Genomic DNA, 22,618 nt, shown 5'->3' with positions numbered 1-22,618 from the left:
CCAACTCTGATTTCCATACCTGTTAGTCAAGGGCTGACCAAGCCATCTTCCCAGCCCTGGATTTTCAATCTTGTGAGTTGTACTGATAGGAGCACAGAGCAAAACTCTCTGACAAACCAGAACCAAACTCAAGACCCTGGAGAGCATCATTTATTTTTGGTAAACAAACACCCTGCTCCCATAGCACAGTCCGTGACACAGGAGCCTCAAGATGACAATGAAAGCAAGAGCATGACAGGCTTCCTGCTTCAGACCTGAGGGTTTGGGGCCTGGGGTCTGCCCACGAGGAGCCCACTGCTCGGAATTCTCCCAACACAGGGAAATCAAGTTCCAAGCACTTTGCTGCCTCAGTTCATCTAGCTCTTCTCCTGTCAAGGGAGTTTTGGGTTTCCCTAGAATAAATGACATAAAGTAAGGTGCTGGGTACGGCAGCTCCTCCAGGCACACAGGAGGCCGAGGCTGGAGGAGTGCCTTCTATTCTGTGGCCTGCCTGGGCTAAATGGGCAGATACTGTCTCAAAGAACTAAAAGCCCCAAGTACTCTAATAGTGAATAGACATTCACTAAGCCTCAGTTTCCTCTTCTGTAAAATGAAGGAGCTGGGTAAGACAGGATCAGTGTTTTGGCTAAGCCATTTCAAAGGGTATGTGGGGACAGCAACCTAAATTCTCAAATGAACCTCAACAGAGGTAGAATGGGTCAGACCTGGAGAGGGACGGGTGAATGTGTGTGTGTGTGTATGTGTGACATGGGAGTAGGGCTAGTGTGACTTTGAATGGAAGTAAGTATGTGGACCAAGTCTGTCTGTAGTTCCTCTCATACAGTCCAGGCTGGCTTCCAACTCACTATGTAGCCAGACATTGCACTGGACTCCTGATCCGGCCTCCTGTGTACTAGGGTAACACTCTGTGTATGTGATGCTGAGGGGGCCAGGACTTCATGTGCAGAAGCACGTAGCCAGAGTTGCAAGCCCCAGCCATTCATCTTTTGATCTGAGAATCTGGTCTACCCTGATTGTCTCATCTATTACAGTGTTCATACTTGCTGTGAGCCTATGAACAGAAGTATCCCATTTATTAATTTATAAACCGTTAAGAAAAGTGAGATGGGCCTTTTGCTCCCTGAAAAAGAAAAAAAAAACATTAATACACAAATTACAGGAATATCTTAGTAATCCAAAAAGACATAATTCATTCTGAGTCCAGAGCTGAGTCAGGGTCACCCACAGAGACCTCTGTAGTGACAGGTTTTGCAGGCCAGTCTGCCCCCATGAGGAAAACCAAACAGACGGCCTTCCCAAGGTACTGCTTCTGCAAACCAGTAAGCAAGGCAGATGCAACTGTTCGAGGCTGGAGCTGCCAAGTCTCAGGCAAGCAGGTGACTAAGGTAATAAACTAACCTTCAATATAAAAAAAAAAAAAAAAAAAACCAATCAAAAGCAGAGGGACCCAAGGAGTTAGGGACCGGGGTGCCATGATGTGATGCACCCGTGAGTTCAGGTGAAGTGAAGGAGGGGGCATGGTTGCTAAGAGTTAAAGGTCAGTCTGGGAGGCTTAGCGAGGGTGACTCCATTTGGCTGTGGTGCCCATGGTTTTAGAGAATCCAAGCACTCAGGAGGCAGAGATAGGTATATCCCATGAGTTCAAGGCCAGCCTGGCCTATCTTGAGAGACTTTGTCTCAAAACCAAAAAAAAAACCCTGAGAACCATTGATACTCCAAGCTAAACCTGGTGCCCACAATAAAACCTATACTTCCCCTTACTAACAGGTTCTCCTTAAATCGCCACACTGTCCTGGAACTCACAGGCTGGTGGGGAAAGCCTCCTGCTTCTGCTTCCTGAGAACCTAAGAACATAGGTATGGGCCACCAGGATGAACCCCTAAACTTTGTTTTTCAGAGAGAGCCTCATGTAGCCCAGACTGATGTCAAACTCATGGCCATCTTCCTGCCTCAGCTCCTAGATTTATGCCACTAGGCCAGGTCCCTAATCTGATCATTTTCCTGAGACAGCCTCTCACTGAAGCCCAGGCTGGTCTGGAACTTACTTTGTAGATGAGGACCTTGTCCTCCAGATCCTCCTGAATCTACTTGCAGAGTATTGGGAAGGCAGGCCTGTCTACTACATGGCATTCTGTGGACAGAAGCCAAGGCTGCACACATGCTAGGCAGGCACTCTACCAACCCAGCCTCAAAGTGATTCTTAACTAAAAAGCCAAGACCTGCCTGGTGTCCCATTTACAAGGGCATAGTTCAAATCCTGGCGTACATGCGGTCTCCTCACTGACAAACACTGTACTCTGAGTGTAATTCCTATTCCTGTGGCTGCAGCATCCGCACCCTTCAGCACTGCCTGCTGCCACTGAGCTGGGAGGGACTGGCTCCAGCAACAAACATCCCATATTTTGAAGTGAGACAAGATGGTTTCTATCTGCTGACGAGCCAGGGTGTGGTACATGATGGGACCCAGGCATGAAAGCTCCCATGGCCGACGAGATGTTCCCCAGAGAAACTCAGGTTCTGAGGAAACTGCCATCAGCACCACCTGGCCTTCTTTCTGTGCCATCAGAAGGGTAGTGGGCAGCCAAGCTGCTCCTCTAGAGTCCAAGGGTCTCCCCCGGCTGAGGGCTATGTCCTGCTTTGGCACCCACAAGGCAGAAGGACACGGCTACCGGGCTGATGGCCACTGTAGGTCTGCCCCTGGGCAGCACTACCTGCAAGCGGCCAACTGCCTCGGGGCATTCTGGAGCTCTGTAGCATTGGTGGGGACAAGTGATGCCACCCATGTCAGCCCTCCATCCCTCTGGGCTATAGCCCTGCTGTCCTCTCCGTGATACCCCAGATGCTACCTCCTCCTGGCTTCCAGGATTGCAGCCACAGAGATGCCAGTTCTGCAGAGTATGTCCCTAGTCTCACCACAAGTTCAGCCCAGACCTCTGTAATGTGCCAGGGGCAGTGAATGCAGGGCCACGAATGAAGAGTGGCCTCTCGGCAGAGGCGTAAGCCCGGGTTTCCTCTGTGGCTCTTTTTCTGCCCCGAGCTTGAGGCATGACCCAGAGCTCCCCTGATGGCTGCCGTGTGTCATGTGCTCAGTCAGGCTGCCAGAATATCGTGAAGCTGCTGGGCTCAAGAAAGAGGGTGCAGGAGGCCTGACGTGGCCTACACGTCATGTCGGCTGAGAGCGTGGGAGCTGGGGCGGCCCTGGCGGCTGCACTGGAAGTGCTCTGTAAGGAGGATGTTGCGGTACTGGAAGTCCCCCTGCTGGGGGACCAGTGCGCCATTGTGGGGCTTCTCCATCGGGCTCCGCAAGGGCTCGCTGCTGCTCAGGTCTGATGTGGAGATGGGAAGGAGATGGCGCCGGGCCTGCTGGTTCGCATCATACTTGGTCTGTGTGAAGAAAGCAATGAAAAACACAAGGGAGGGCTGGAGAAATGGCTCAGTGGTTAAGAACACTGACTGTTCTTCCAAAGGTACTGAGTTCAAACCCCAGCAACCACATGGTGGCTTACAACCATCTGTAATGAGATCTGATGCTCTCTTATGGGGTGTCTGAAGACAGCTACAGTGTACTTACATATAATAATAAATACATCTTTGGGCCAGAGTGAGCAGAGGTCCTGAGTTCAATTCCCAGCAACCACATGATGGCTCACAACCATCTGTAACAACTATATACATAAAAAAAATCTTAAAAAGAAAAAAGGGAAGCACAAGGGAACGTAGGGTGTGGGGACACGTCATCCCAGCTCTATGGAGGCAGAGTCAGGAAGGGCAGCAGTACAAGGCTAGTACATTGTAAGTTTGAAGCCAACCTAGGCTACATAAGGACTTTAAAAACAAACAGGAAGGAAGGAAGGAAGGAAGGAAGGAAGGAAGGAAGGAAGGAAGGAAGGAAGGAAGGAGCACTAGCAGCAAAGAGGTCACCCTAAAACCAAAGACTAGGGGTGCTTCTGTGGTAGAGCACTTGTCTGCAAGACCCATGCTCTAGTGTCCAAGCACTGCAAACACCAGGGTACAGATCCAGGTAGACACCCGTCATTCCACTCCAAGGGTGGTGGAGCAGGGGTCAGAAGCTGAAGGCCACTCTGGGCTACACAAGACTGCTCTAAAACAAGGAAGACACAAAGAAGGCTTCTGGTCCCTGCACTGATGACCCTAGAGATCAGGGTGTGGAGGCAGGAGGATAGTGAATTCTAGAGTAGCCTGTGCTTAGAATCCTACTGCCACATCCTTCTGTCAAGCACATACAACTGACACACCCTGTAAGGTACCTCTGGAACTTACAGCCAGAAACCCTCCTCCCTCTCTTGGCTCCTTGTCCCATGGCCGTGCCTGCTGGGGGATGGTGGCACCCAGTGCTCACCTTGTTGTACAGGAAGACACCCAGAATGGCGGTCATCATGCCCAGCACATTGGTGCTGGTCACTGGGTTGCGCAGCATGATGAGGGACACAGTGATGACCATGATCCTCTTGGTGGCGTTGGCTACCGAGTAGCTAAGTGGACTGATGAGGTTGAGAATGCTGAAGGCGATAACATTCTGTGCAAAGTTGCAGAAGCCACTAACTGCCAAGAGCAGCAGTGTCCAGGGCCACTGAGACACATATGCCTGTGGAGACGGACAGGGAGCATCAGTGGAGGAGGGGCACATCTATACACAGGCAGGTTATTATCAAACAGAGTCTCATGCAGTTCTGTCTGGCTTCAAACTGGTGGGTGGCAGGTTTGGCAACAGACACCTTTGCCCTCAGAGCCATTTCAGCAGTTCCTACTTTATACACTTGACCTCTAACCCTCCTAACTACCCCACTGCATGGTGCAATGGTTGAGTACCATCTCTCAAGTCAGAGACGCAAAACCAGCCAAATAGACGGCTCAGCAGTTAAATGTACTGGCTGCTCTCCCAGAGGACCTGGGTTAGATGACCAGCCCCAGTGGAGCCAATGGCCTCTTTTGACTTTTGAGGGTACCCAGGCACACATGTTGCATGTGAACATACATGCAGACAAAACACCCAAACATATAATATTTAATAATAGTTCTTAAAAAGGCCATCAAAAATGTTTGTGTGGCAGGGTACAGTGTGTTGCAGGAATCGCACTCCTGCCTCCTAGTGTCTAAACTACTCACAACTGTACAACAAGCACTTTCCACACTGAGCCATCTCCACAGCTCTGTGGCAGAGCATTCCGAGCATGCATGAAGCCAAGGGTTTCAGCCCAACTACTGCCCAAAGCAGAAGTGAAAACATCAAACCAAGGACATGGGTAACATTATCAACTACTGCCGCCTTCTGTGAGAGGTGTCAGAGGTGGGCAGGGCTTCTAGAGAGTGGACCGCAGCCCCAGAGAACACCCATCCTCAGACAGGTCTCAGGAGACAAAGGCCCAGCTGACAGTGGGAGGCCCTGGGCATCAGCCTCCTCAGATGTCACTCACACCCGCCCTCCTGGACTGCTGGTCCTCAGCCATCCTGTGGAGCCGCAAGTCCCACTGGCTCTTGGCTAGACAAGAGGTTAGCAGCATGCCGGCTGGCTGCCAGGGCAAGGGTCTTGGAGGAAGACTCCAAAGGATGACCCATAGGGCCCACCAAAGCATACTGAGCTTCCAATGCCGGCATGGAGGACAGACTTTCTATTTCAGTATGCAGGAGGTGGAGGCAGGGGGATGCGGAGTCTGAAGACACCCTAGGCTACCTAATACAGGACACAGATCCTGTCTCAAAAGTACCAAAGGTAGAGCTGACCAATAAAGTGCCCAAGTCCTGAGCCCCAGCACCCATGTGAAAAAAATGAGAGTGCAGCTGCATGTAGAGCCCCACTGCAGGAGTCAGGGAGCTGGGGTGACAGAGACTGGCAGGTCTTAAAGAGAGCTTGGCAGGCATCCTACCAGTTAGTGAGTTCCTACTTCAAATGGACAAGGGGAAGCTACCGAGAAAGATGCAGAAGGCTGGATTCTGTTCTCCACCTGCATACCACAGCACACACACACACACACACACACACACACACACACACACCTCCCTTCCTCCCTCCCTTCCCCCCTCCTCCGCCCCAAAGGGAAGGGAAAGAAAACTGCCCAGAGTAGAAACTGAGCACACTTTCTGTTCCTGTAACATAGGACACCAGTTCTTTGCCATATCCAAGGTGCTGGACAGGGGCTGACCAGGATCACCTGGATGCTGCTCTGCTCCTGGGAGCCCTGCCCTGGCAAAAGACTTCAGCTTCCTACCTATACCCACCCACCCACCCTCTCACCCTCCCTCCCTCCCTCCCTCCCAGTCATTCCCAGGATTCCCGAGATCCTTCAAATCCCCTGTGCACTCTCACGGCCCCTGTGTCCCCCAAGCACCGTCCCACCATTCCCCACCCCTCACACAGAGCTAGGCTAAATGGTGCCACTCTGCCAGGCATGTCCTGTGACTGCGACAGTCAGCTCTCTTTGGAAACAGGGTCTCATGTAGCCCAGGCTGTCTTCAGACTTGCTGTATAGCCAAAGATGACTGAATTCCTCTTGTCTTCCTTCTGTGTGTGGTGCTGGTTGGAGCCTGGACCTTGTGGAGTCAGGGCGAGCACTGTCCTGTCATAGCTCGCCCTAAGTCACAGTTCTGCAGATGCAGCTCAGGGCCACATGGTCCAAACCCCTGGGCCCTGGAAAAAGGCTCCTTTAGCAGAGGTGACTTCATCAACAGGAAGCAAAGTTAGAGTAAAACAGGAAGAGAGAGGTCCCCTGCAAGGACATGTCCCAATTCCTTACTTCCTCCTACCAAGTTGTAGCTCCACCAGGTCCCACAACCTCCAACAACTTTTAAAAGGGGGCCCCACACATAGGCCCGGGAGGACAGCTACATCTAGACTGACCAGTGCTACCCTAGCAAGAGTATGAATGCGTGTGTGTGTGTGTGTGTGTGTGTGTGTGTTCTTATGAGTGTACACACATGAATGTGCATGTATGCACATGTACTAGAGGGTAAGGTGCTTGTGCATAAGGCTGCAGTTGGCCAGCCTCTTCTTCTCAGGACTTGAGTTCCTACAGCTGCTCACAGGATTTAGGGTTTTAACCTACTTGGATTCAGATTGTTGAATTAAAAAGACTAAATGCTAAAATGAAGCTCTATTCAAGACAGCTGCTCCACCAGTTTTCAGTGACATTGTCACCTATGTACTCCCACCATCAGGACCAAGCACACAAAGACAGAAACCCTGACATTTCCTCTCCCCAAACCAGTAACCTTAGGCACTGTAGCAATAGTCCCTTGTGCTCGGGCTGACTGACGCAGGACAGCAGGAACCCTGGCTCTCAGGCTGATACTCAGACCAACGTCTCCTTCCCACATATGCTCCTGTCATGGTCACGAGGTAGGACAGTATGTGGCAGAAGAACCCACTCCACGCTGGACATTTGATCTCCAGAACTCAGAGCTAAAGATTCCTATTTTCTTATAACTCAGGTCAGGACGTATGCTTCAGGTACTCTGTTACAGGAACAGAAAACAGACCAGCACAGATGCCCAAAGAACGCCTCAGGATGAACAGAGGGCTACAGCTTCCAACCCAGCCCATGCTGAGGAAGCTGGCAAAGGCACACCCATGGCTCAGCAGTCCCAACTCACCAGGTCACTGCTAACCAGGAAGGTGGAGAGGTCCACCAGAACCCACGTGGGAATCATGAAGAACACGGCATGGCAGCCCAGGATGTTGAGCAGCCGCAGGTGGTGGATCCTGGAGTCCCTCAACACCTGAGGGGAAGCACCTGTTAGAGCTGACAACACGCCAACAGGAAGGCCTGGCTTCCCAGGTCCCAACCTGAGACTGGAATCTGACATCTGACTCAGGCATCAGACCAGCTGGCTTGCTTCAAAAGGAACACACGGGCATGCGTAGACAAAGCGCTCTGTCCTATGGATGAGAAGCTGAGAGAGAAAAGCCAGAACCAACCCAGGAGCAGCTGGGGAGGGGGTATGACCCAGGTCTCTGAAACCCCAACTCTGCTCTTTCACTTTTTTTTTTTTTTGCATTTATTTTTGGAATAGGGTCTTGTTCTTGTAGCCCAGGCTGGTCTGGCACTCAGAGCAAACCCCTCTTTATCCCAAATATGCTCATGACAGACAGGTGCCTCATAGCGAGCTGAAATCCCTGTGGATGGAATCGAGATTGGTTTAGCCTGACTGAACAGTACTGGGCAATGCCAGGCAAAAGCCGGAAACAGATCCTACCCCCAAACCGTGGACTTCAGGCCTACCACACTGGATACCCCAGTCAACATCTCAAGCAGCACATCATAAAAAATACAGAAAATGTCTTTCTGACAAGTGGAAAAAGCCACACTGCCAACATGCAGAGCCACAGTGCTGAAGGCAGTGCTGTGCACAACTGCGAGCCCTGCAGGGAGGGGATGCCACACAGCAGCGACCACTGCGCACGGCCAGACAGGACGGGGCAGTGCGCAGAGCTCAGCGTGAGGGCGGGCTCAGCATACACAAGACCCTGGACACAGAAGCTGGCCATGGTGTCACATTCGTAATGCACACACTTGTGGTGGGGACAGCAGGCAGATCCAGGGGGCTCATGGGACATGAACAGGTTGGGTTCCAGGTTTAGTAGGAAATAATATGGGGGCGCCAGTGAGATGGGTCAGTGGGTAAAGACTGTCCACCAAACATGATGACCTCATTTAAGGTCCCAAATGATTCCTGTAAGCTGTCCTCTGACCACCACACCGAGGCCATGTTAGGTGCCCTTGCATGCACACACACACAGTAAAATATAAATAAAATGTTGCAAGAAAACTTATATAAAAGAAAAGGAACAAGAGATAGCAGAGTAGGTTGGGTTTAGGGTTAACTTTCAAAACAAAACAAAGGACAGAGACTCAGGCAGACAGTGGGCATAGGAAGGTCTGCTCTGGCTAGTCTGCACCGCCCTCGCGAGACCTGCACCAGGGACAGGGCCAACACACCTTTTTGGAGAAGATATTCTGAAGGGAGAAGCACAGCGTGGCTGCCAGGGCGCTGAGCAGCCCCCACACGTCGAAGGACAGCTCTGTGACAGTGGCTAGCAGGACTCCGCTGATGATGGGGACCAGCGACAGGTACACCTGCAGGAGGTCAGAGGGACTCAGGTGGGCTGGGGCCACCCACCATTCACAAGTGCAAGAAAGCTCAAGGCCCCGTACCCCAACTCTGTCCTGGAAAATACTGCCTGCCCCTCCACGGTGTTTCACGCCCAGCATTCTAGCTCTCAAAAGCTGAGGCAGGGGGATTACTCAGTCTCATGGCTTAAAGATAAAGGCGCTTGCCACTAAGCCCAACAAGCAGAGCTTGGTGCCTGGACCTGCAAGGTGGAGAAGGAGAGAACTCACTCTCCCACAGCTATCCTCCAACCACCACACACAGACACAGACACACACACAGACACGTGTGTACACAGGAAAATAGATAAATACATGGCAAAAAGGCTGAGGCTACCCTGAGTTATTTCAAACCCTGTATCAAACAAACAAACAAACAAACAAACACCAACCAAACAAAACCTAACAAGGCAAAAACCAAGAGGATTTCCAGGCTCAGGTCAGCCTGGGCTACACAGTGACATTTTGTATCAAAAACCCAATCAGAGAACCAGTTAGTTGACTCAGCTGGTAAAGTCCTCCAAAATTGACTGAGTTTAATCCCCAGGACTAATCTTTTTTTGGTGGAAAAAGAGAACCAACTTGTGTCCTCTGACCTCCAAGTGTATCCACATACCCACAAAACAATAAACATAGAAACAAACAAAGCTACATTCAGGAGCCAAAGGGCAGTAGCCTGTGGGACTCGAATTCCTGGCCATAGCCCACTTTGTCCTACACCTGTCTGGGAACAGGGATTCCCAGCCTTACATGTCTGGGCAAGCTGCCCAAGAGGGCCAGGCTCCAAATCCTGCACTTGTGAGGCCCTGAGCCAGGTACAATATCTCCAATGACCAGGAAAACTGATAAACACAAGGTGTGCTATCAGGTGACACACCTGGATGCCTCCCCAGCAACTCTGACCCCGGGGAGGCTAGTCCTACCTGATATCACCCTGGCAGGAACTGCAGAGTGCAGACAGGGCTCACCAGGATGAAGTCGGGCCTAAGGACGAGCCTCAGCCAGGGTGGCCCCGTTTCTGCACTGATCCAGGTGCTTCAATCATAGGACACAGAGATTGAGCACGTGTACCAGATGAGATGGCCTCCAGTTGAGCTTTGGCATCCCCACTGCACAGGACACAGTGAGCCTAATTCTTGCTCTGTAGCCGCAGGCCAGAAGATACTCTGGCCTGGCACCTTCCCTATGCAGCTCTGAGCTCCGGGTGCTGTGCATGATCCATGTCCAGATAATCACAACCCGAGGTTCCTTGGTTCAAAACGGGCTGAACCCCAGGCCCTTCTTAGCAAGGGCTCCACACTGAGCTACAACCCTTTTCTTTTGCTCTTTCTTCCAATTAATTAATTAATTTGAGACAGGGTCTCTCTACAGAGTCCTGGAACTCACTATGTAGACCAGGCTGGCCTCCAACTCAGAGATCCTCCTGCCTCTGCCTCCAGAGTGCTGTGTTAAAGGCGTGTGCCACCATTTCCAGCTCTGTAGATCTGACTGGCCTAGAACTCATCCTCCTGCCTCTGCCTACAGAGTTCTGGGGTGACAGACCCATGGCACCGTGCCAGGCTTTGTAAAGATTTAGTTTCTACAAACTGTCTAGATTCTGCCATGGCCAAACTCCTTTGGCCCAGCATCTCACATCAGATCCGGACAACCCCTACCAACCATTCTTTCTGGTGACAGGAAAACTAGGACATGATAGTTTAATGGGTAAGGTTGTCATGGCCAAGCCTGACAACTTGAATCTGACCCCAGGTATCCACAACGTGAAAACTGTCCTCTGACTTCCATACATGTGGCAAAGTACAACATACACATAAAAATAAACATAAAATAAGAGAAGGAAAACTTGTCCCAACTTATGTTTGTTTGTTGGTGACTTGCTAAAATGGAACCAAAGAGACATCACCTACCAGTAATCCCAGAGAGGGAATCAAAACAAAAAAGAACAGTGGACCCCAGAGAGATGTGGCGCTCAGGGACAACAAGCAAGAGATTACTTGGCGATATCTCCCCTTCACACACACACCTGCTGTCTGAAAGGTGAGTGCGGGATGCTAGGTGCGGCCACAGGAGGCTGGCACCTTGACTTCCTTATTTGACAGGAAGCAGGAGGATGCCACGGTCCAACCACGTCATCAACCTGGCCAGCTACTGGGAATCCTGCCTAGCCCAGGGCTTCGCCAGGGTTACCTTGGTGCTCTGTTTCTCCTTCATGATGATCCGGGACAGGAGGACCACCCAGATGGGCATGGTGGCCTTGACTGCAAAGAAAGGAAAGGCACTCAGAGGGCGGTCCCGGCAACCTGCACCCGACCCCGGACCTTCTTTCTGTAAGGCTTCCTCCCGATCCCAATAGCTGGAGTCACTTCTGCCAGGCTCTCGGTAAACTCCTCAGATCTTTTCCAACCTGAGAATCCGCCGCGCCTTGGCGACGTCTCAGACGGCCCGCGCACTCGTACCCATACTTCGAAGCCCCAGCCCGCGTGCACAGCCCGCGTCTGCACCTACCCGTGTGCGCGTAGGAGACCGGCACCTTCCAAATGCTGACGTGCGCCGACACCGACGCGAAGTACTTGCCAAAGGCAAGTGGCAGGACGTAACGAGGATAGAAGCGCGGCGGCAGCAGCGGGCCGGACGCCGGATGCGGGCCGGGTCCGGGTCCCGACACGGGCGGCGCGGGCGGCACGCGCCAGGCGCGCAGCAGCGGCGGCAGCCCGGCGCACAGCGCTAGGATGTGGCACAGCGACACGGTGACCGGGAACGGGAAGGCGCTCAAAATCACCTTGTTGACCACGTTACCGCCCGCGCTCAGTGCGTACCACAGTAGACACAGCACCGCCACCCGCGCGCCCTCGCGCGCCCCGCCGCCACCACCCGGGCCCGGGCCCCCCGCGCCCGCGCCGGGACCCGCGGCTGCCGCGGCCGCCATCCTGCCCGAGCGGCCGCCCCTTCCCGCCGGACGACCGCCGGACGCGGGTCGGGGGCGGGACAGCCCGGGCGGGCGCGCCGGCAGACGCCGCTCACCATTGGCCCCTGGTCCTGTGCGTCATCGTCGCGCGTCCACCGACCTGCCCACACCCACGTCTTCGGAGAGGGCCCCACCCTCACTCGAATGCCTTCCGGAAGGGGGCGGGGCCGATCCCGGAAGGCCGGCCGCGGGTCCCGCGCTTCTGCTAAGCGCGTTCCGTTCTCCCCGGGCTCTGGCTGGACTCGGTGAGAGGTGCCCGGCGACGCGGGCACGCCCACTTGGGGCTGTGGGAGCGGCGTGCCTAGGGAGCAGATAGAGCTGAGATCTTTCAGAAGACACGAAACCGATTGTGGTAAACCTTCCGGACGACGCCGGGTCCTCCGAAGCTGTGAGGTAGGTGTCAATTTCCCCTCCCAGATCCACCGAGGGAAACCCAGGGCTAAGGGCCCCCTACGACAGGGTCTTAAGAGGCTGCTGGCAAAAACACAGAGGCAGGGCAAGACTTCAGCACCGAGATACTACACTAACCAAACTCGATTCCGAAGATCGTGTGCTTCTCTGTGGGAGAAGAGTTGCTCGCGTTCCGTAGAGTACCGTATTCATTTATGGAGGCGGGCACGAGTGTGTGTACACATATGGGGGTCAGACGACTTTAGTCTGTTGTCTCCTTTCTCCCATGTGCATCCAGGGAACCAAACTAACTCTAGTAGCAAGCGATTATCTGCTGAGCCATCTCGCCGACCTCAATATTCTCCTTTACAGTGAGTGTCTCCTTGAATGCTAGGCTGTTTTTCTACCTCACCCGTGTTTTGTTTTTTCGAGGTAAGATTTCTCTATGTAACAGATTCCTGGCTGACCTGGACACGATTTGTAGATTAGGCTGGCCTCGAACTAGATTTGCCTGCCTTTGCCTCCAGAGCACCATGCCGAGCTACTCACCCACTTTTGAAGGTGGACGGTGCAGGTTTGCTGGATACTCAGCACAGGTGTGGCAGTTCTTGCTAGTTAGCATCTAAGTAGTAAATGGCCTGTTTCCAAAGCCTAAGAATCCGGTGATAGGACACCGGACTCTGTACCCTAAGGCCCTACAACTTGGTGTACAGCCCTTTGTCACAAACTAAATACAAGAGGAATTAGGATCTTTGGACAGAGCAGTGTCAGATGGCCCCATTGATGTGTTTTGGTTGCTTTTATCTCTTATTGGATTTGGCCCTGGCAACTCTGTAGAAGCCTTTTCATTTCACAACAGGTACATGTGCTCAAGCGTGAAGTCTGGCTCAGGGCCACCCAGCTGGGGTTTCACCTCCTCAAGTGGCCTTGTAATGCGAGTGGGACCATTCTGCAACAAACCTCAGAAATTCCTACTGGCTCTGAAACGGATTCTGGGTTGGCTGTGGTACCAATCAGACCAGAAGGTATGTTCTACGACTCAAACCATGAAGCTGCTGTTTTATGAGTAACTGTTAACTCATCTGTGAAATCAAGCAGATATGGATAATAGTGAAAAAATACTAGACACCCAATCTTGGTTTATTAATTGAAGGTGAGGCGGCTAGTTCATTACTTTATAACCGAGGTGACATCTTAGTGGGCACCTGTCAGGCAGCTGCTAGCCCAGGGCTGGATACATCTTGGCCATGCAATGTCCCTCCCTGGTGGGCAGGGCAGGTGTATACCATGTCCCTAAGAGGAGCTACACTGCCTGCAGCAAGGGCTCTTCTAGGTGGGTGTCTAGGGGATGTTGTGGACCAAGAATCAATGAAAAGCTGATAGAGGCCCTGCCTGCCGCTACAAAATAAAGCTAAAGGGATGTCACCAAGGCTGTGGGCTCCAGGGACTTCCTCCTGGTGGAATGTAGGAAAGGCCAGATTTAGCTATACATGTGCAAATGAGAAATGATTCCAAACTGGTTTGTGCAAATATTTTTTTATTTCCACATTTATATCACAAGTTGTCCACTTACTGGACCAAATAGCAAAGTTGCTCCCTTCTGTGCGAACACAGAAGTCTAGGTACTGTACATTCACTAAGGCTCCTTGTTTTTGCAAATCGCGTTTATGACAACCATAAGGCAAACGAATCTAAAGGAATGGTTATGAATGTTTCCAGCAAACAGACGGCTCTCTCCTAGCCCACCAGGGCAACTCACACTAGTAGCACCCTCGGGAACTTTGTGGGGTTAAAGACTCTAGAAAGATGGCATTTTCTAGAGTTGTGCAGAAAAGGAAAGGAGGGAAGGAAAAGTCATTTGGCTGGTGATAGGGGAAAAAAAGATGAAATAAACGAGAAAACTCAAGTTTCTGCAGCATTTCTTTAAGAACTGGGTGGAACTGAACTGAAACCATATACAAATGGGTGGATGACTGTGCAGTGGGTGAAGCTGGCCCACCCACACAACGCCAGGGTTCACCACAGCAGAGAAGCTTCCAGCACACAACACGAGGGGGACAAACAAACAAACAAACAAAAAAAAGAAATCACTGGCTCGAGAGTGTCCTGTACCTCAGAGACACCAGGGCCAATGAGCAAGAGATGCAGAGAAGAGATGTGTGTCTGTTGCTGTTCAGGTAACCTCTTCCACAGGGTTCCTGTGCCTGACTGTCACTGAGGTCCCTGCCTTCGGTGCTTAGAGTGGCTCTGCACCTCTTCTGGGATGGGGAACTAATGTTTTATAGCTGGCTTACTATAGAGTTCTAGACTCCCTCAGCCATCTATCTGCCCCTCCCCCGAGCGGCCCTTCCTTTGCAATCGTTAGTAAACTGGTAGCAGCATTTCACAAAAGGAGGGTGGAGAGCGAGCCTCACGCCCGCTTTCCCGGCTGGCCAGCCTAACCCTGGCGAGGTGGCAATGCACGTGATGGTCAGGTGCTCAGTCTAAGCAGACATAAGGCAGAATGTTCAAGCGCCCATCATCACCATGTGGGTCGAGTGATATACACTGCGTCCAGTCATACCAATTACCCTGTGTGTCTTCACACCCATTAACCCCTGGCCATTGCTGGGCCTGGATTCTGTCCAGATCGTCCTGTGTGACCTCCCGCGTGAGCCCTGGTAGGTCAGTGGGTGTGGGCAGTGGCAGCAACACATGGGGCTGCCTGGCCCCTTGCCGACTGCTCTCCTCCTGCTTCAGGTACTCAGCCATAAAGTGGTGCGCACCTGGGGTCTGTGCGCCTGAGGATGACAGCAGGCTGCTCTGGCGGCTCAGGTAGGACTGTATGATCTCATTGCGTGATAGCTCCTTCCAGTTCGTCTGCTCAAAAGGGCTCTGGAGGCTGGCCTTGGCCTCCTGCTGCTCCAGCTCTGTCCTAGGCAGCTGCTCTGTGGGTACTGGGCTGTCAGCCCGCACTGGCTCTTTCTGGGTCAGAGGCCTGATTTGTCTTGTCATGGGGTCAAAGGTGAGCTTCCGCTCTTTTAACCGCACAGGCTTGACACCGGCCTCAGCCACCTGCCCATCCAAGTTCACTGTGTAGTCTCGAGGTCTGTACCTCTTTTTCTTTTTGCTGTCCGAGCCACCGGAAGAGGCAGCATCACTGTCCGCTTTGGAGGAATCTGGAGACAATCCAGCCCTGCAGGCTGGCCCTGTTAGCCGCGGGTGGCCCTCGGGCTGCTCTGGCCAGTGCACAGGGCTCTCAGCATTAGGCAGCAGCTCCAAACGGCGCACAGGGGGCGTGGGCGGCTGGGCCAGCGGGAGTGGGGATGGTACCTGCGTGTTGTCCAGTGGCTGGGGCCGTGGACAGGGGCTGGACACTGGGCCCTTGGGTATGTACGAGCTCCGATGCCGGGCAAAGGAGCCTTCATGCCGTGAGTTCCGGGGGCTCAAGGAGCAGCGAGAGGACCCCCTGGGATAGGGAGGGCCTGGGGGCTCATCCACCCTGTCCAACTGCTGCAGGTGTGCAGCCTTAGTCTGCAGGCAGGGAACTGGGGGCTTGCTCAAGCCAGGGGAGCTGGGGCGGGGCCGCACGGCGTTCACGGGGATCTTGGTGCTGTGCTTCTCGTTCTCGCTGGGCTCCAGGCGGCTGCCTTCAGGGCCCAAGTGACCACTGCCATCCAGGGGGCTGGGTAAGCTCTCTGGGCTCCCGCTGATTCCATTGGTGGGGAGAGGGGACGCATTGGGGACCAGGGGGCCAGGACTGCCTTTGGAAACTTTGTGGGGTGGCCCAGGGTGGCCCAGGTCCCGCTGGTCCCCCCTGCGCTTTCGGCTGCCCAGCCTATCTAGCCGCTGCCCAGGGAGCCTTTGGATGTCATTGCGACTCTTTAGGTCATGGATGCTCTTGGGTGCACCAGCCACTCCCATCTCTGGCCGGCAGTTGTGTGCACCTCCATTGGCAGAGCCTGCAGCCCCCGCCAGTGCCCGTAGTGCCACTTCGTTCTGGTGTACAGGCTCAATGAGCTTCTGCCAGCTCCGCAGCAGCCTCTTGGCCCGCTTGGCCAGCTCCTCATTCTTGGTTTTCTTGCGGACATCGTTGATGAGCTTCCCTAGTCGTGTCTCCTACAACCAAGAGAGTGACATACTTATAGGGGGGCGGCTTGGGTATAGTGCTGGCATGTCCAGCGCTCTGTGGCAGCATGAATCTTTAGATCTGGGACTCAATGGCTTTTTTTCAGAAACAGGTCTATTAGTTCTAGGTACCTGCAGAATCTGAGCCATCAATGCCACAAGGCTGCTTTGCCAGGGTGTCTGGGTGAGCACATTATATAGCCTAAGACCTCCTACCCAAAGAGAGGTCAGTGCCACTAACCAGTTGCCTAAAGCACAGTTCAGGCTGTGTTACCAAATGCTATGAGGTGTGCACAGTGTGGGAAGGAGCCCAGCAGTGAGATTAGAAGCCTCCATTCTTGGAGAGTCCAGTAAGAGCCTAGCCACAGGAACAAAAGCTGGCTAGGGCTACCTTCACCTCCCAGTCTGCCCAGGGTAGGAGCAAGGGCTCTCTCTCACCTCCAGTGCCTCTTTGGTGATGGGGTATCTCTCCAGACTGGAGATCACTTCCAACACTGTCACCATGTTCCGGATCTGAAGAAAAAGAACCATGTATCAGTTCAGGGCTCTGCCCTCTACCATGGAAAGCCCAGCAGCCTAGGGCCCTGCAAGGTGCCGTCACTAGGCACCACCCAAACCCCTATCACCCTCTCCCAGGATTCAGCATTACCCATGTGCACACACACCCACTGCCATCAGGGTGTTTTGAAAAGGGATCTGCCCCTGGCCTGACAGACAGCTCTGCTGTGAGACCCTTAAGCTGAAGGACTTACCACATAAAACACACAAAGCCTCAGAGAAAGGAAAGATAGGCGCAAAATAAACCAGTGAACCTGATGACTGTATCAAGGTTTTCATAGAGACTCTCTCAACAAAGCACGATGTCACAAACTATAAGATCTGTATGCCACGTGGCCAGGAGCAACAGTGCAGCCCCAGGAAACCAGGCGAGAAAAGGCCAGAGACACTAAGAGGCTCTGTGCACAAGTAGGGTGAGCACTAGTGCTGAGATGTTGGGGATCCTACTCTAAGCTAGCCTTTCCGTATATCACTGACTTCTTTAATCACAATAAACTCACTGGGCAGGTGCCAGGATTGTCATTCTGGAAACAGTAGGACCAAAAAGCCATGACTGATATGACTGGACATCACAGCAGCACAGCCACACTGGCAAATACAGCAACACAGTAGCAAAACATGAGTGGGAGGGGCTGAAAGAGGAGCCTCCAGAGCAAGAGGGGACAAAGCAAGATGTCATAAACGATAAGATGTGTATGGCTAGTTAGAATAGCCATGTTGGTGAGCTTCAGGTTTGATTGAGAGACCGTCTCAGTGATCAGGCAGAGGAGTGAATGATGATTCTCTGCACCAACTTGATCCGCCCCTTTATGCATGTGCACACATGTGTTCCATACGCATGTACATGGGAAACTACTTCAGGGAACCCCAGACCCTACTGTGGAAGTTAAAGCTCTAAAATGGGTGCAGGAGAGGATCTGCAGGTGTGGGATGATAGGTGCTCCTGAGAAGTCCAAAGCACAGGGAGTATTACCATGGCACTGCAGTTCTTGATAGACAAGCTGGTAGGCCATAGCCCTAAGTTCAGTCCTCCTGTGCTACATGTAGACAGGGTATGGTATCACCTGCCACACTGGGTAACATGGAAAAACAGTCTGCAACCCTACAGACTGTTCATGAGGAACAGCCCAGCAGAGGCTCCAACACTTGGGGTGGGGGGTTGGCAGCCCCCAGGAGGTTGTTCCCTGTGACATCACAAGCAACCCAGTAGTAACCAGAAGATGGACTTCAGGTTTCCTGCTTCTGCCCTGGTCTATGCTGGCTGAATCCCTTCAAGTTTTGATTGTCTTACCCACCCATAGCCTAGGGCCAGAGCTGCCTCCTTACTGAAGGTTCTTGGGGAGGATCCATTCCCTACTCATAGAGATGCCAACAGAATTCAAGTCCAGGTCTCTATTTCCTTCTTGACTGTCACCTAAAATGCTGTTCCTGGCTCCAGAAGTACATCATGTCCTTGGGCTCCCGGCCATGTCTCTACCATTAATACCGGCTCCAGAATCCTGATCATATCAGCTCTCTGACTCACATGGATAGCCCAGAATTGTTCCTGTCTCTAGTCCATACCTCAGCTATGTCTTGTCAGGTAAGGTACCTGGCCTAGGTTGGTTCCTAGACCAGGAAGTAGATAGTCTATATAGGCCGTGGGTACCGCCCGCCCCCCCCAGCCCCCCACCCATTTCCAGTTGAAGGCAGTCATCATGTCTCCCTTGCTTCAGGGCCCTGTCTCCTGGGAGAGCAATCAACAGCCCTTGCCTTTCACTAAGCCACCCCTCTGTCAACAAGGCAGGCCCCTCCTTGGGAACAAAAGGCCTCCACATGTGATGTTTTGTTTGGGTCTGGGTCTGTAAACACATCCAGATTCCAACACTGGCCCTGCTGCCCCACGGGTAGGTGGCCTACCTAGAGATGTGGCTCCTATACTCACCTCTGAAATGGGACGGGCAGGGAGGGGTTCCATGCAAAGAGTGTGCAATGTGGAGATCATTCCTAAGAGAAGACAAAGTCAAGTGTTCCCTGGCCTGGGATCTTGGTACCACTGGGCTCCTGCGATTACTCCATGGCTTCATCTCTACCCAGTGACCTCACTCCGGTATATTTAGAGACCTGGGTCTCCACAGAGTCCTGATCCAGCAGTCCTTACTGAAGGGAATTTGCCCAAGCCCTAGCAGCCTGGCAGCACAGAGCGTCCTTGTCCTTGGACAGACACCATTCTGCTCCCAGACAGGAGGAGGGGGCAGAACACCTAGGGGAGCAAGGTATTGGGTTGCTGCATAGGAAACACACACACATACCTTCAAAATGCTGAGCCATGCACAGGCCAGCCATAGTGCCTTCTGGGGCTATATGGATCAAGGTCCTAAGGGCTCTGCCTAGGTGCTCAATGTCCTGAGGCTATGCCTGCCGGAGGGGCCACCTTATCAGTGTGGGCCTCCTCAGTGTCCCCCTGCAGCTGTAGGTCATTCACCTAAGGAACTGCCTGCCGCACTTACAAGGTCCACACAGCTGGAGCCACACACTGGAGCCTGTATAAGCATCAAAGCAGTGGGTTAAGGTGAGCTAACCTGCCTAGGTAAAAAACAAGGAAGAGCTGGAAGAAGTGATGTGGGCTGGCAGGTAGGCTCAGGTGCCCTACCACTAGGAGGGAGCTGTTAAGGCTAATCCACTGCCACCACCATAGCAGACACCTAGTCTTTTCTTGGTTGTTCCTCTTACCTGCATGCCAACACCCACCCACTCATCTCTGAATGATGTTCTGACTGCTTGGGGAGCTCTTGGCAGTGCTCTGAAAGACAGCTTCAGGGCAGGTCTGTAGCTCAAAGTCCTAGTTGCAGGCCTGAGGGCCATTTACAACCTGCTGCTGTCAAAAATAGCCTGATCCTTTTCTCCCTTTGGGACTCATTCCCAGTGCCCAAATACTCCCAAGCACGTTTTCCCATCAGGAGAGCCCCATCACCAGGCCTTGAGCACTTGTACATAGTGCTGCCTGGATAGACAGATCAATCTATATTACCTTAGCAAGCAGCATGGCCAAGCTTGCCTCCCCTCCCTTTCCCATCAGTGACAGGCTCTGCCCATTCATTTGCATTGCTGGACACCCAGTGTGGCAGTTGCCTGCCTGTCTACAGTGGCTCCAATGGGGAGGCGTATTTGCAGGGGCCAGCAGGGACACTAAGGAAGCAGGTGGTGTCCTTGTGGGAGCCACTCAAGAGGTGTCAAGGAACTACAGGGCCAGATGGAACATGACAGAGCGAGCATCGAGGAAGTGTCAGGCCACTGGGTGCATACCTTAGGGCACCTAAGGAGACGTTAGGTTCTTTACCCCGCATGCCGCTTCTTCCTGGCTGCCATGAGATGATCATGCTCTGGCAAATGCTCCCACTTCAATGTGGCAAAACCAGGGGTGGGGGTGTCAGTCTGTCCTACTGTTAAACTGTTTGTGCTGGGCATTTTGTCATAGTAATGGGAAGGTAACACCCCAAAGTATGTACTGAGTATTAGGCAGGGACCTACCTATACACAAGATCCAAGGGCTCAAAAAGGCCCTCAGCTTCATTCCCTATTAGGCCACAGCCTGTGCGGACTCACAATTCCTGTTAGGCAAACCCATGACACCTACAGCTCAATTCACTGTGAGTCTGAGAAGAGAGGACTCAAGAAGCAAGACAGGAAGCAAACACCAGGTCTGGCACTGCTGAGATCCAGACATGGTGAACGGCAGCCCTCAGAAACAGTGACTATTCCCTTTTATGCTTAAATTTGGCTCTTGGAGGTTCTGGGAGATGGAGGTACAATGAGTGCTTTCCTGCCAGTGCCTCCAGGGCTGGGGATAGTCAGCAGGACTTCCTAACTCAGGATACAAGGCCTTCTATCTTTGGAGAGTGCAGGATTCATAGAACCCTGAAACTCCCCCACAACTCATAGAACCAGGAGACCTGTAGAACTCTAAACGCTCCTTAGCTGCTCTGACAGAGCCAAAAAGTACTATAACTTAGGAGCTATGGCACTGGGACAGCTCACCAGTGTTCAGCTCCAGGCAGGCCTCCTGCATCCCTCTGACAGGATCCAGAGTCCCAAGTGGGATAGCACTAACTCAAGAGTAAGTGTACAGGGAGAGACCTAGTGACTCTTCCCTGCCAGAGGGTGGCTACCCATGGGGAATTTCTGACCACAAGCTGAAACAGGAAACCAAGTCTTAAGAGTCCTCGTATCCCCACAGGTCAGCTCATACATTGGCTTGCCATACACTGAAGTGGGAGCATGTGGTCGGGATACCTGCACAGCCTTGGCCAGGTTCTTGAGGCCGGTTCCAGGCTCAGCAAGGAGGAATGGGCAAACAGAAGCCATCGTTTCTGACCCAAAGGCAAAGGGATTTCAAATATTACTATTGTGTAGTATATGAGGCAAGGTGGAGGATGCCAAAGTTGGGCGCTTCTCATAGAGGGGTCGTGTAACCTTGTCCTATAGTAAGTGATGCCAGTCCAGCACTGCCTCCTGCCATCCTCTAGCAGGGAATGCCCACTGAATGGCCACACCTGGGAACCAACTCACATCTCTGGCCTCTCCAGAAGACCAGACTGTCTTTGTAAACTGTTTTCAGCAAAGGCTTGGGGTCCTCTCTAATATGAAGCCCAGCAGGAGAAGCTGGACATCGTGGTGAATCTTGGTTCTATGAGCACCACCAGATTCTTCCTTCCGGATTGTGCTCATAAACCCCTGGGGCCCCATAAGCCCCTGGGGTCTGAGAAATGACTACCTATGGGGAATTTCCAGCTACCAGCAGAAACAGGAAACCAAGACACCAAGTCCAGTGTCCCCACAGGTCAGGTCACCACTCCCTTTTCTCTCCCCAGCTAACCAAAATCCCCGACGCCGGCAGTTGCCATTGTTCCCCAGGGGCATCAACACTAATGGGACCCAAGTGTTGTGTAGCTTCGTTTTACAGTGAGGAAACTCAGGCTATGCAGGATAGGGAGGTCCACATGGACCACAGAAGGCAAAAGCCTGGTGCTTTCCTGTGCAGGGTGGAGTGTATTAAGTTGGCACCCAAGTATCCTGTGGTGTACTTGCCCCAGCCAGCCACAGCAGAGACGCACACAGGTAACGCAGCTCCTTGAAGTTGGCCCCTCCAGATGGTCTCAGTGTTGTGTCATTTGCCTTTCTTTTCTCAAGGGTTGTTGAAGAACCAAGATCAGGTACATCTCATCACAGTTTCATGCCCAGTGGTATCCTGAAGCAGATGTGTATAGTGATGGCCTGAGAGCCATCTGGCCAGTGCTCCCAGGCACTGCCTGCCAGTAGCCCCAGCGGCATCTGTGCAGCACAGTCCTCAGGACCTAAACCAACATCCCTTGAAAAAACTAACAGTGTCTTGGGTTTTAGGAGTTTTGTTGTTTTTTACATGAAGAATAGTCTAAACAAAAATTTACAAAGCTCACTGAACTTAAAAGACTCTGGAAGTGTTGATCAGCAAGAA

General features: G+C 52.6%; 2 protein-coding genes and 1 long non-coding RNA gene across 3 annotated transcripts in view; 1 reads left to right on the top strand and 2 right to left on the bottom strand.

The window, feature by feature from the left end:
• Positions 1 to 134: 134 nt before the first annotated feature.
• Positions 135 to 12,119, bottom strand: Slc35e1 (solute carrier family 35 member E1). Its single transcript, XM_052162041.1, has 6 exons — positions 11,631 to 12,119; positions 11,313 to 11,383; positions 8,955 to 9,092; positions 7,609 to 7,734; positions 4,361 to 4,606; positions 135 to 3,384 (listed from the first exon to the last, which is right to left on the bottom strand). The coding sequence occupies exons 1-6, from the start codon at positions 12,049 to 12,051 to the stop codon at positions 3,157 to 3,159; spliced, it is 1,230 nt and encodes a 409-aa protein (XP_052018001.1). The 5' UTR covers positions 12,052 to 12,119; the 3' UTR covers positions 135 to 3,156.
• Positions 11,930 to 22,618, top strand: part of LOC127668426 (uncharacterized) — a 28,272-nt gene continuing 17,583 nt past the window's right edge. Inside the window, exons 1-2 of the long non-coding RNA XR_007974103.1 lie at positions 11,930 to 12,483; positions 13,340 to 13,505. This is a non-coding gene — a long non-coding RNA (uncharacterized LOC127668426). The remainder of the gene's footprint in view (positions 12,484 to 13,339; positions 13,506 to 22,618) is intronic.
• Med26 (mediator complex subunit 26) overlaps positions 13,998 to 22,618 on the bottom strand; it is a 47,370-nt gene continuing 38,749 nt past the window's right edge. The window contains exons 2-3 of the mRNA XM_052162040.1: positions 17,026 to 17,100; positions 13,998 to 16,578 (exon numbers count right to left, since the gene is read on the bottom strand). Coding sequence (XP_052018000.1) covers positions 14,959 to 16,578; positions 17,026 to 17,100 — 1,695 coding nt within the window. The 3' untranslated portion in view covers positions 13,998 to 14,958. The remainder of the gene's footprint in view (positions 16,579 to 17,025; positions 17,101 to 22,618) is intronic.

This window comes from Apodemus sylvaticus, chromosome 18 (assembly GCF_947179515.1).
Source record: "Apodemus sylvaticus chromosome 18, mApoSyl1.1, whole genome shotgun sequence".
Lineage (NCBI taxonomy): Eukaryota > Metazoa > Chordata > Mammalia > Rodentia > Muridae > Apodemus > Apodemus sylvaticus.
This window is presented reverse-complemented; position numbering and strand designations above follow the sequence as displayed.